Genomic DNA, 13698 nt, shown 5'->3' with positions numbered 1-13698 from the left:
CATGTTTAAAAGCTTGTTTTCTGTTCCTTGAAATAATGAGTATGTTTACTGTTCTAGAAAATCCAATATTTTCTATTGTAACTGAAAAGTAGTTTTAATACCATAAAATCGTTATGTATAAGTGTTGTACTATAAAATAGTATGATATAGTTTTAGTTCACAATAAAACTAAAAAAAAATGTTTTATGTATTGTTTATGTTTTCCAAGTTCTGTAATTGTACTCTTTGAAAACCCTGTAAAAGTGAGTATGCCTTGCTCTACCAGCTGTAATTGTAAATCGTAATATAATACTGTGAATCGTATTATTGTAAAACCAGAACTTTTTATTCGTATTCTTTGGTTTGATTAATTATACACTAATTGTATTTGTTCATATCTTTTTGTGAGTTATTATAACCATGCTATGACTAGATGGCCTGATATGACGCTTTGTAGGTGTCAGAACTGTTAACGACATTTGTCACTCATAGGCATACCAGCCCAACTATAGCGACCAGTCTGAGTGTGTGATTGTTAATCATATATAGATATATACATATTTCTCTCTCTCTCTCTCTCTCTCTCTCTCTCTCTCTCTCTCTGGAGATTATAGTTATAACATCTGGACTTTAATAGTATTGCCTAAATGAATAAGCCACTGAACATTGTCTCACAAAAACCTTATCGACCATTACGTATATAATAATGATGAAAAGTCATTTTGAAGTAAATGAACTAATAGTATGTCCCTTTTCTAAAATACTTGACTGTAAAGTATTTGTACGAGAGTATACCATTAAACTTTGTATAACTGATTAGTGAAAATAGTTTGAGAGTTCCATAAATTATACCTATTATAATTTGTATGTGTTTTCCGTTTGACATGTAATATTTACGAAAGTATCCCCTTTGCTCAACATGTTACAAAGGGAATATAAATCTGATTGAAATAACTTTTATATTCATATATATATATATATATATATATATATATATATATATATATATATATATATATATATATATATATAATTAAATTTTAAAATGACATCCGGACAAATAACTCTACCCTAAGCCCACATCCAAACAAAGAAAAGGAAATAAAGCGAATTATTAGTCCTAAGCCCTTTAAATCATATATATATATATATATATATATATATATATATATATATATATATATATATATATATATATATTGATGATGTATGCTCCATTAGCATGGCCTAGACTGCTTTGGCGTGCCAGCCTGGCCTGGTGCACTCCTGCCAGTTCTGCTTGGCGTTCCCTTGCATGTCTTGTTGGGGACTCCCTTGCTAGCCTCTCCTAGTGCGCGCCCGCCAGCCTTGCCTAGGGCGTGCCCGCCAGCCCCGCCCGACGCCCCCGGGCGGCCTTGCCCAGCTCCTTGCTAGCTGGGCCTGAATTGGGCTGGACCAAGGCCTGACTCAATTCCCCTTCACCTAATGGTGCACTATAAATAGAATAGTGCCTCCTCCATGAAGCGGGACTCTTCTCCAGGTGGTTCAACCGCCACTAGACCTCTCCCCTTGGCTCAACCGCCACACTATTCTCCAGCCTGGTGGCTCAGCCACCACCCGCCGCCGTCAACCACCATACACCACCACCGACACCAAGATGGTCCTATCTATCTAAAGAGAACCATCTCAGATCTACCAGATGATCTAACTTGACCGTCAAAGTCCACTCCTGGGGCACAGTCCCTGGGGCGGCTCTAACGTATCCCTATGTTGTGACCTCGCAGATCTGTCTCTAACGTAGAAGCACTTCCACAGAGCAGGTGGTCGGAGTCGATGTCACATCATTTGGTGCCATCCCGGACTCGAACGAGCAGCTATGATCTCGTTCTTGTCTAGATCGGCTCAGATCTATCGTTTTAGCTAAGGTTTTCCTTAGATATGTTCATTTCGAGCACCATTTGGTTCGGATCTGCTTGGCTTTTGCCAAGATCTATTCAGATCGATTTGGTTCTTGACAAGATCTTTTTAGATCTGTTTAACCATCATTCAGATCTCTTGATCTGTCCATTTTTTCCATGAGGTCTCTTTTCAATAAAAATATGGAGGGAACACAGTGCACCATAAAACAAAAATGTTTGATGCTTATATCTCGTTCTAGATGAAAAAAGAAATATCTAGTTCTAGATGACAAAAGAAAAAAAAAGGGGGGGGGGGGGGGGGAGGGAGAGAAAGGGTATGTCTAGTATACACCACATAAAAAAATCCAGACAAAAAAAGCAAGTCAAAAGTCACATACAGCTAAAATATCAAAAGTATGGGTCATATGAGTTTTTAAAAAGTGCAGGCAGTCCCACATCTCAAAGTTGAGCTAAGGCCATCTTGAATGCATTGAACTCTTAAGAGTTCAATGGATTGCCACATCAACATTCCATTAACTATATACCATTTAACCTATTAAACTCTACACTCCATTAAACTCTTAAGAGTTCAATGGATTTCCACATCATCATTTTTATTTTTTTTATAAATGATATTAATAAATAAAACTAGAATATTACATTAATTAGAAATTAAAAGTTACAATTACTAAATATTAATTAAAGATTACAATTTAGAAATTAAAAGTTACAAATAATATACTAAATAAAAAGTACAGTATCTAAAATACAAATTATACTTCATATTGTATTTTATTTTAATCCCGTCACAACGGTTTCTCCAAATTTCACGTCCATCTTCTGACATGGTACCGGGATCCATGAAAATGATTGAAATTTCATCATTCTTTACCTTTTCTTAATATATTTTCAGGCCTAGGTAAAGACCATGTGGGATAGCCGATAACACTGGATGTAAGACCATGTGGGGTAGCCCATGACAGTCCTAGGTAAAGACCATATGGGGTAGCCCATGGAATTGGATGTAAGACCATGTGGGGTAGCCCATGGCAGTCCTAGGTAAAGACCATGTGGGGTAGCCCATGAGACTATTACAGGTTTTATGTATGCATGGCTTATGTGATATGTGGGTATCTTTAATTAGCTAGCAGGATATGTGTATGTGTAGTGTGTGGTATGATCTAGGGAACTCACTAAGAATTTCGCTTACATGTTGTTGATTTGTTTCAGGTATATCTGAGCCCAAGGGCAAGGGCAAGGCGTGATGGCGCGGTGTACACTCTATCTCTCTCTTTCACTGTTAGGGTTTGGGGACACTTTAATGATTTGAATAAGTTGTAATGAATCGTTGATTTGAAAACAATTATGTTGGGATTTCATGGTTTAAACAATTATGTTTTATTAATTAAAAGTGAAAATTTTCTTTAAAAGTTTGGGTCGTTACAAAGCGTACTTGACCTGGGACTACATGCGGCGTACACTGGACTACGCCCAACGTACAACCAGTTTGAGCACTTTCTCCATTAAGTGCTTAATACTCGTTTCCTTTACGTCCAAAAGCCAGATCTAAGTCTGTAAAGGTGTCCTAAGGCATAAAGTTGGCAACTTTATGCCTTTGCATGTCTCATACACACCCAGCTTCTCCATTAAGACCTTTCTAAGGTCTTTAACCCATGCATGAGGCCAAATCTCCCATCAAGCTTCCATTTTTATGATATTAAAGGACCAACGGACCTCAGATTTGTCTTTCTCGTCTTCTGGAGTTGCTTAACTCTCAATGGAGGTCCAAAATCAACCAAAAAGGGACAAGGTAGAAAACCCTAGCTAAATCTAGAGATTTAAGATGAAAGATCCAAGTTTTTTTTACCTCCAAAAGCTTTGCAAGATGACTATGATGCATGATCTTGCAGCACCAACTCGTTCCAAGCTTGTATAACCACCTCTTCTACTTGTAATTAACACTAAAATAGTCATAATGCACTTATCCAAGCTCAAAGTGGTCTTACACAAGTTCTCTGGATTGTAAGGGCGTTCTAGGGCAGTGGAGGCTCTCTAGGGCTAAGTCCAAGGGACTTAAGGTCGCTTAAATAGGTCTCATGTCCGAAAATTAGGGTTTTGAACCCCTGGCACGTACGCCCGACGTACGGCTTGGTACTCCCAGCATACCTCTAGTTCCTCCGCGACCAACCAGGCATAGTACGCCAAGCGTACTCAAGGGACCACTTATGCTAAAATGTAATTCTTGAGGGTTTCAAGACATACCGGATTTACGATGTTAAACTAACTACAGTTGATTAGAACAGATCGGTACCCTTCTTGTGACCCCTGTGAGAAATCAATATTGTTTTAAGATGAAGGATTCGAAGAGAGTGTGAGTGGGGAAGAAGACGTCGAAAGGAGGGGCGGCGACTGCAGAAAGAAGGTGCAACAGAAAGGTGGTCACCAGAGGGGAAGATTGGGAGTCACCGGAAAGTGGAGAGGAAGTCGTTGAAGTTGGAAGATGAAGTCTCACGTGTATTTAGTGTAGAGAGAGAAAGATTATGTTTGGCATTTTTATTTATTATTTATTTTATATCTAATTTATATAATAATAATAATAAATAAACTATTAAAAACATATAAGGGTATCATGGTCATTTTAAGTTGATCAGGGACTAAATTCGAAACAAAAACAAATCGTAAGGACTATCCGAGTTAAAAAAAGGTTGTTAGGGACCAAACGTATAAATTATCTTAAACCACAGGGACCATTTGTGTAATTTACCCTAATTTTTATTAAAAAAGGTTGTTAGTTGATGAATTGCATTACGTTACTCGTCCTACATGCTGAAATCTGTAACCACAATTTAACCTTCTGAATGCTTCTTTCTCAGTTATCATCATGCCCCTGTTGTATTTTCTCATGGAAAAGGGTCAGCTATTTGGGACCCAGAAAGAAAAAATATGTCGACTTTCTTGCAACTTACTGTGCACTTAATCAGGTGAGACGCAAACAAGGTTTAATTTAAATAGTTATCTATTGACCAAATTTCTTGATCAAAGGGCATAATTGGTTTTTGCTACAGGGGCATTCTCATCGAAAGATCTTGATAGCCTTGATTGACCAGGCACAAACCCTAACCCTCAGTTCTAGAGCCTTCTACAACGACAAATTTCCAGTCTTTCCAGATATAACCAATATGTTTGGATATGATATGGTTCTTCCAAAGATTACTAGTTCTGAAGGAGTAGAATCTGCTATAAAGCTTGCAAGAAAACGGGGTTATGAGAAAAAACAATTTCATGAATATCAGGTTATGAGTTATAAATCATTATTGCATTTAAGAAGTAAAATCCCTCAATTTCTCTGTTTGATGTGAAGGGTATTATTTTCTCATGTTGTGGCTGCTTCCATGGTCGTACAATGGCTTACCTATGCAGAAAAAGGAGAACATATACATACAAAGAGAAGCTGCAGCATGTAATCGTCATTTCCTCCTTTCTTTTCTGTGTTCTTTTCTATCTACTACAAGGGGGTGTTTTTTTTCCGCATTAAGTCCTAGGTAAAGTGGCTGGATGGGTAATGATTTTTGTCTAGATAACTTGTTGCATACATATGATCCGTTTCTTTGATTAAATTGGCATAATCAAACTGAATAAACATTTTACCCTTACATTCCAACAAATAAAGTCATTATGCCTATATTAAGTACAAAAGAAACAGTAATATCTAGCTGTCCAATTAATTGCTTAACCCGTTAAGGATTTACATAAAAAAGAAACAGTGCCTTAGCTTCATAATCATAAATGATAATATATGAAGTTCAAATTTTGCATCTCTATTGATGGAAATGGGTTTGATTTTCTATGGAGGTTATAATTCCTCCAGATGGCTACGTTAAGGCTGTGAGAGGACTTTGTCCAAAGCATAAGGCCTTATATATACTGTCAGGTAAGTGACTAATGTGTCATGTTTTTTTTTAATTGTCTTGAATGTCTTAATATTTTTTTAACTTCAAAGTATAATGTCCTAATAGATTCGGCTGCAGAAATTTGTTGGAATTTCAGTACACCTGCTGGTTGAAGTAAAAAAAAATTCTTTTATTATTATTTTTTTTTCTAATTAATGGGGTAAATTTAATGGATAATCGATGTTAGAGGAATTGATGATTTGATGGTATTTCTTGCATTTATTATATGCTACCATGTTGATTCTTAGATAGTTGGTAATCTCACTTATCAAGTAGGGAGTGAAATCATTGATGAAGAAGTTTTGGAGTACATATTTATGGAATTTTCTGTTTTTTCTTTTATGAATGAAATTATATATGTTTCATTTTATTTTTTATGTTTAAGAAAGCTAAATATATGCTTTAATTGGTATTACCCATTGTTGATGTGTTTACTTGAGTTTACTTGTGAGATCGGTTAATATTTTTGAAATTCAAAAGCAAGAAATAACATTGTACTTTAATTTCTATGAAGTTTTTGTAATATAAATACAGGAAATAGCACTACACTTTCATTTCTAGGAGTTTTTAAATTTGAATTCATAATATTTAATGAGCATCTGGAAATGTTTAGTAATTAAATCTCAGTTTAAATCTCATTAGCATTTATATGTTGTTTGTTTTGGAACTGATCGATTGCACAAGGTCGTAAAGCTATGCTCATATATGCAGGGCTAGAGAAATTGCACAGTCATAGGGAAATATGGAATTTGAAACCAATGCTTACCTTAATTTTTTCATAATTTGATTAGGGCAAGTTTGTTTCCAGGTGGATAAGATGAAATGAAATCACAAAAACAAAAAAGATTAAGAGGAGCTACTAAGATTGGAATCTGAGGTGATAATAATCTTGAAGGTTAAGTTTTCGATTTAACCATCAAATTGCCTCCTTAAGTAATTGTTATTCTATTTTTTGTTTTAGTTACTTACCAAGGAAATTATATTATAGCCTTCTACTTTTAATTTTTTTTTCTTATATGGACATTGTAATTTGAAACAACATTGTCCTTTGGGTTTTGGTTTGTAAACAACAATGTAATTTCGTTTACTTTGGTTTAAAACCAATGTACAATGCTGTTTTGAACCATATTTACCAAAGTACAATGTTATTTCAAAGTATAATTCCTTAATAAGTTTTTTTTTTTTTTTTTTTTTTGCAAAGTAGAATGTTATTATATAAAAGATGTTCATAATATAATGACTATAATTTAATCCTTTTGACAAAAAATGTCTAGAATAAAAAAAGACGGCCAAACTGAAACTTGGTTGTTGGTTCTAAAAAGACTGAGAATGAAAAAAATCGGATTTGGATTTGTCCTTAATCATTCGTGGGAAGAAATGAAACTAGGATGTTATAAAAGAAAGTAAAATCGATCCATTGTTTTTTCATCGGTAAACCCGACCAAATCAGTGGGTATAACACTAGATAGGCATTCTTGCCAACTAAGGTTTTCTTTTTTCTCTATCATGAAAACCTTTTGCTATATCACATTCCAACAATTGATTTCACTTTCTTGCTTCTAATTAGTCAATCTGAACAAGTTTGTATTTTATAGCTTCTATATGCATGTTACTTGTTTGATAAAATGCCTGAGTGAAAAATTTTAATCGGGGAGCTTTTATGCATCTATGGGTCAGTCAATTGCGGACATGTTTAATGTGTAGGTTCAATGCACAAATGAGTAAAGGATTGAAGTCCCGACAAAATATTTGACCAGCTGTCCCCATGATTGTGACAAGTTAATTTCACACTGAATCCTTCAATTAGAGATTCTTTTGAGATGGAGGGATCTGGTCATTTCATTACATGCATAAATAGCAACTTTGGTGACATGAGATATGCTCCAAAAGTTCTATAGAGAAATGGAGAGATAACATTCTGATCTAGTATTTATGGAGCATGACCATTTACGCAACTTTTGTAGATGTAGATTTTGGGTGCAAAATATTGGTACATTTCAGGTGTTACAACATTAGAATGGGGTTTTGTTAATTAAAAGGTGATTTGCCATTTGAGAAGATAAAAATTAATTAAAAGGTGATATTGGATTAATAACCTTACTTTGTAAAACAAGTAGAGACTTTATAAATGCCTGAAATGTTTCCAAATATCTCATCATATGCTACCAATAGCATGCGTCTGCACCATAAATCAGATCTAGGGTATATTCATGGCCAGATTTAGATCAACTTTTGTAAACAAATTAGATAATAGATTTAAGATAGATATATTTGAAGAGGCGAGTTGACAGATTGAAAATAAATTTGCAGAGGGAAACCAAAGGATCTAAACTAAAATAAAAATGAAGAGAGAACACCTCATGTTTGTTTAGCAATCTGGCAGCCTTGTTGAATACCATCTAAACAATCCAAAATACACAATCTGTACAAAAGCACACATCACTTGAAACTAAATCAATCACGTTACTTGGGTTTGAATCTAGCATCAGGACAGTGGTTGATCAAGTTAAGTTGAATCTTTGTTACTCCTTTTGGTACAAAGAACTTATATCCATACACAAGTGCCATTAAATATTTTGGTCATCTACATCTGTAAGAGAAATCAAGATGCGTTTACATGTCTATCCGTTCAAATTTTGTTTAACGCTTGAAGTGCATTTGGGCCAAAGCCAAATAAGGAGTTACTAGCAAAGCTAAGCAATTAGCAAACGAAATTTTAGGACTTGACTACCAAAGTAGTATTTCACAACTAAATCATATTCATCAACAACAGGATTTTCTGATACCAGGACAAAAACATATCATTTATGATTACATACTTTAGCTTGGATAATCTCTGAAGTCTTCTTTATGAGTGAAAGAAAAATCTAATATCTAATTTATGCGTATATTCATCTGAAAACTACAAGAGGTCAATGACAGAGGAATGGGCTTCCCCTCATATTAATTTTGTAATTCCCAGGGGATATGGGAGATTAGGGGCCAGTAGGAGCCTCTTCTGCTACTCTTTCTTTCAGTTCTGGGCATCGGTAGATTCTCAAACTCGAAAGTGAAGGCAGAAACACTTTCAGTTGATGTATCATCTCATCTTTGGGCGGTTTTCAACAGCGAGATCCTGGAGAGGAGTGAGGTTTTGGAGTCTCATTGAAACTGATTTCAATTTCTCAAATTTCATAAAGCAACGCGACCTATATAATGAAACCTCGTTACATGTCGCTTTGAATAGGTTGTAATGAGTTCAGTTAGTATTACTAATAGGTTAAATGAATTGTTGAATAAAGAGCATCTAATAACTGACATTTTGAAATGGGTAAAGTGACAGGTGTTGTAATCAGGAAATAAATTATTCTAAAAATCTCATGTATGTAAAGTGATACATCATTGAACATGTTCATATTGTTTGTTTGTACATTTTATTTTACTTATTAGCTAGTACAAGGATTTCAAATTCTAATTCGTACAAATTCAACAAATAATACAAACTCTACAATCATATTAGTAACAAAAGAGAAGCAACCGCATGTCCATGTTAGCAACCATAAATTGACATGCAAACATAGTTTTTATTATATAAGTGCTTATGGTGATATAACATTTGCATTTCGTTGATTGAAAGAAACCAAAATCAATTATTGTATTTATAATTGATTGATCAAAGGCGGAGGGAGAGGGAGAAGCATACCTCCAGCGTAACTTTGTAACTGCTTAGAGTATGCTGGTGTAGGGGATACGTGAGATGAGGAGAAAGTATGAGCCTCTTTTACTACTCCTTTCTTTCAGATTTGGGCATCCGATAATTCTCAAACTCAAAAGTGAAGGCAGCAACATTTCTGGTAGATCTGTTGCCTTAGGGCAGTTAATAATGTTGAGATTCTGGAGGGAGGTGAGGTGTTGGAGTCCCATTGAAACTGATTCCACTTTCTCAAATCCAATTATGTCAAGAGATGTAAGAGATGAAGGAAGAAGATGGGACAACCGACTGAAATTACTCACATCTTCTGACTGTCCACCTGTTAAACCTAGGCTCACAAGTGAGGTTGGAAAAGTCTGTGGGCCCCACTTTGAAATGGGCTTCTTCAGCCCCCCTATTTCAAGGCGGCACAATTTTGGAGGCCAAAGCCCATGAGAAAAGGAAGCATCCATACTTTGACAACCTACTATTTTCAGAACTGTTAAGACATTGAGTTTCAGCAACTCGGGGTCAGGAAATGTCTCAATATTTGGACAATTGATTATGTAGAGCTCACTAAGGTGATTGAAGAAACTCAATTCAGTGATCGATTTCAGACTGCGACAATGAGTTATCAATACAGATTCAAGCATCTGTATGTTTGAGTTGATCAGAGGCTTCTCTTGTCCTCCTACCAACTCCTTTTCCAATAATTTATCACAATACGAGATGGAAAGTGACTTAACGCTATTTGGACAGCTGCAATGCTCCAAGCTTTTACAATTCCATATGGTTAAGGTTGTAAGAGACGTTAGGTTGCTCCCACAATTATCCTCTTTCTCTCCTAAGCTCACCAAATTCGAACAATAAGATACTTCCACCTTCCTTAAATTCACAAGAACATTACTTGCCTCTACTTCTGATTCCCACAAGTATCTTATTTCATTACACCTTGAGATGCTTAGTTCTTCAACAGCCCCAAGATGCTCTATAACACCTCCCCACACCTGATCATTAAGTCCTGAAATATCTGTTATATTCAACTCCGTGACTGATGAAGCTAGACGAACCAAACTTCTTAACACTTCATGGCCACAACCACAAATCGTTAGAACCCTCAGTGAAGGTAATGCTTCGAGTGAGACTCTAACCAAATTTGGACAATATGCAATACGAAGCTCTTTAAGGCATGGAAATGTTGTATCCGCAAGTAACCCACTATTATTGGTCGACCATACCTCCCACCCATTCATGTTTTCAAAACGTAGAGTTTTAAGTGAAGGGAAAGCACGACCAGTCCCAAACAACTCCAGACCCACAAATTTTACCCCATTCATCTTTGCAATAAACAACTCCTTAAGTAATGGTAACTGCCCAAGTGTCGGTAGAGAAGTACACCTTTTACAACCTCTTATCGAAACATGAGTCAGCCGAACAAACAAGGGATCCCCAACCCAACTTGGAAACTCTATACCTCCATATGACACAATTCTGAGCTTTTTTAGATTATCACTACAAGGCTTCAGCACATTCAGGACCTCCTTTTCAAGTGTTTCATTTCGAGAAACATCAAATACATTACTCCATTCCACCTCCAACTCACTTAGCCTCTTTTGGGACAAACTCGCTTCATGTGCATGCATTGCGCTTTGTACTTTTTCCAACTCCTTAATGGAAATTTTCCCTTGGAGATCCTTTAAGTCTTTAAGCTCAGTTATTGAAAATTTGTTGTCTCCTTCAATAAAGATCCCACAGAGAGTTTGTAGGCTTTTCAATTGAAGAATCCCTAAGGGCATCTTCTTTATAAGTGGAGTGTCCCTCATGTCAAAATGCCGCAAATTTTTAAGCTTTGAGAGGCTCATGGGAATTTTTTTCAAACTATAACAGCCAGAAACAATCAAAGTCTGTAAATTATAAAGGTTGCAGACATTATCTGGTAAATATGTGATTAGAGTTTGAGATAAATTAAGATACCGCAGGTGCTTCAAACTACCAATGGATTCAGGTACCACACTTATGCTAAGTTGGCACAAACTCAGGAGCCTTAACAAAGGTAACTCGTGAAGTAAGTCATCCAGGACCTTGTTTGATAAGTAAAAAGTTCTCCAACTTTCTTTTTTTCCAGAATACAGGGCTAAGAATGTTCTCAAATTTCCAACTCCTTTAAATGCCTCAAACTTTTTGTAAACCATGTAATCCTCACAAACAAATGACATATGCCTGTACTTTTCCAAAGCTTCCTTCCTAATTTCCTTCTTCATCTCAATGTCCAACCTTGAAAAGAAATCTCCAGCAACAGATGCGGCCAAGTCATTCATCAGGTCATGCATCACAAACAACGATTCGTCATCATGTGCATGTTGAAAAAATGATCTTGACAACAACTCGTCAAAACCTTCATGACCCAAGCGTTCCATTGTCTTGTTGGTGGCTGATTGGTGCAAAAACCCTTCTGCCATCCACAATAGAACTAACTCCTCCTTATTGAACATGTAGTCCTTGGGGAACAGGGAGCAGTATGCAAACAACTGCTTCAAAGAGGCAGAAAGATCATTGTAGCTTAGTCTAAGAGCTGGAACAATCTCATCTCCCTCTCCTGACCCCCATATCTCACTATTCAATAGTTCCTTCCATTCTTCCTTGTCTGTTTTTGTCCTCAACAGCCTACCAAGTGCGATCAAAGCCAATGGCAAACCATCACACTTTTCAACAATGCCTTCGCCATGTGGTTTAAGTGCTGGATGTGAATCAAAGTTATCTTCACCCAATGCATGTCGACAGAATAAAGACAAAGCATTCTCATGTGACAAAACCGAAAGGTTGTAAGGTTGATTGTAACCGAGTTTGGTTAGCAACGACAGCTTCCGGGTCGTCATGATAATCTTACTTCCTGGTGCCCCTGCAAGAAATGGACGTGCTAGAATTTCCCAATCGGAATAGCTTTCACTCCAAACATCATCAAGAACAAGAAGAAACCGTTTCTTTGAAATCTTCTCTTTTAAAGCTACTTGAAGCAGGTTTAAGTCCGTGAATTCTTGGTTTCCACCACCTATCGATTGTAAGATAATTTTGCTTATATTGTAGATATCAAACTCATCAGAAACACAAACCCATGCCTTGAGTTCAAAGCGATCCTTCTCTTGCATCTCGTCATACAAAAGTCTAGCTAGAGTGGTCTTACCCACCCCACCCATACCAACTATGGGCACAATGCTAAAGTTCCTGTCACTTGGTTCATCCTTCAGTAGCTTATGGATCAATGCATCCTTATCACCTTCACGTCCAACAATGGTAGATGCATCTATCAAAGAGGTTTGTAATCTTCTGTTCATCTGTTTTGGGCTATCACCTTTTACACTTAAACCAAGATTATCTTTTTCCGCTACCAGTTCTTGTAGCTTGAGGGTAATATTTTCTAACTTGTGCATCCTGGTACTTAGTGGGAAATTTATGAAACAAGTTGGGATTAGCTTTCTTACCAATCTGGTTGAGGCTCCAAATTCACCGGTCAACTCACGATGAATAGCTTCAGTTGCCAAATCATCAAGTAGGTCGTCTATGTCATAAGCCAAATGTTGGAGACCATTTAGCCATCTTTTAACAACTTTATTAGCTATTTCCTTCTGAGAAGCATCATTAAGCAGATCTTGGATCTGGTCTAATGACCTCTTCAATTTCTTTAGCTCAGAATCAACTCCCTTGGAGCGAGCGATCTTCTTCAAGCTTTCAGAGGCAAGTTTTTCAAAGACTACCGTCAAGAATGCAGAAAGAACAATTTCAGCCATTGTTTATAGTGAAGACTCAAAATGAGAGCACTTGGTATGTATGTATGTATGAATTCTTGGGATGTAGATGAAATGAGTGCAGAAATAAGAACAATTCAAGCCATTCTTTATAGTGATTTCAGCCATTTTTTTTGTCAGCATTTTATAATTTATATTCTACCTCCTAGCCGGCTGACAAAATGCAATCAACCATTCCACATCAGTATTTTTATATTTTTTTGCAGCTCCTAGCCGGCTGATAATGTTAGATGCTTATATAATCTTAAGATTATTAATCAATTTTTCCACATCAGTTGGTAATATTTAATCATTTTTTGAATTGAGGTATCAAATAGGGAAATTCGAGCTTCTATGCCCATTAGGCAATAATATCACTTATATATGTTCAATGATAACATCTTATTAAAATCAACATAGCTTTTGTTGGGAAATTTTTT

At 36.2% G+C, this 13698-nt stretch overlaps 1 protein-coding gene and 1 pseudogene across 1 annotated transcript; one reads left to right on the top strand and one right to left on the bottom strand.

The window, feature by feature from the left end:
* The first annotated feature begins 1476 nt into the window (after nucleotides 1–1476).
* LOC111911517 (ornithine aminotransferase, mitochondrial-like) lies at nucleotides 1477–6943 on the top strand (annotated as a pseudogene).
* Nucleotides 6944–8578: 1635 nt separating this feature from the next.
* LOC111911540 (putative disease resistance protein At3g14460) lies at nucleotides 8579–13278 on the bottom strand. Its single transcript, XM_023907300.2, has 2 exons — nucleotides 9489–13278; nucleotides 8579–8994 (listed from the first exon to the last, which is right to left on the bottom strand). Exon 1 carries the CDS (start codon nucleotides 13259–13261, stop codon nucleotides 9512–9514), a length of 3750 nt encoding a protein of 1249 aa, XP_023763068.1. The 5' UTR covers nucleotides 13262–13278; the 3' UTR covers nucleotides 8579–8994; nucleotides 9489–9511.
* Nucleotides 13279–13698: the final 420 nt, after the last annotated feature.

This window comes from Lactuca sativa, chromosome 3, assembly GCF_002870075.4.
Source record: "Lactuca sativa cultivar Salinas chromosome 3, Lsat_Salinas_v11, whole genome shotgun sequence".
Taxonomy (NCBI): Eukaryota; Viridiplantae; Streptophyta; class Magnoliopsida; order Asterales; family Asteraceae; genus Lactuca; species Lactuca sativa.
Note: the sequence above shows the minus strand (reverse complement) of the source record. Positions and strands in the feature narration are given on the sequence as shown.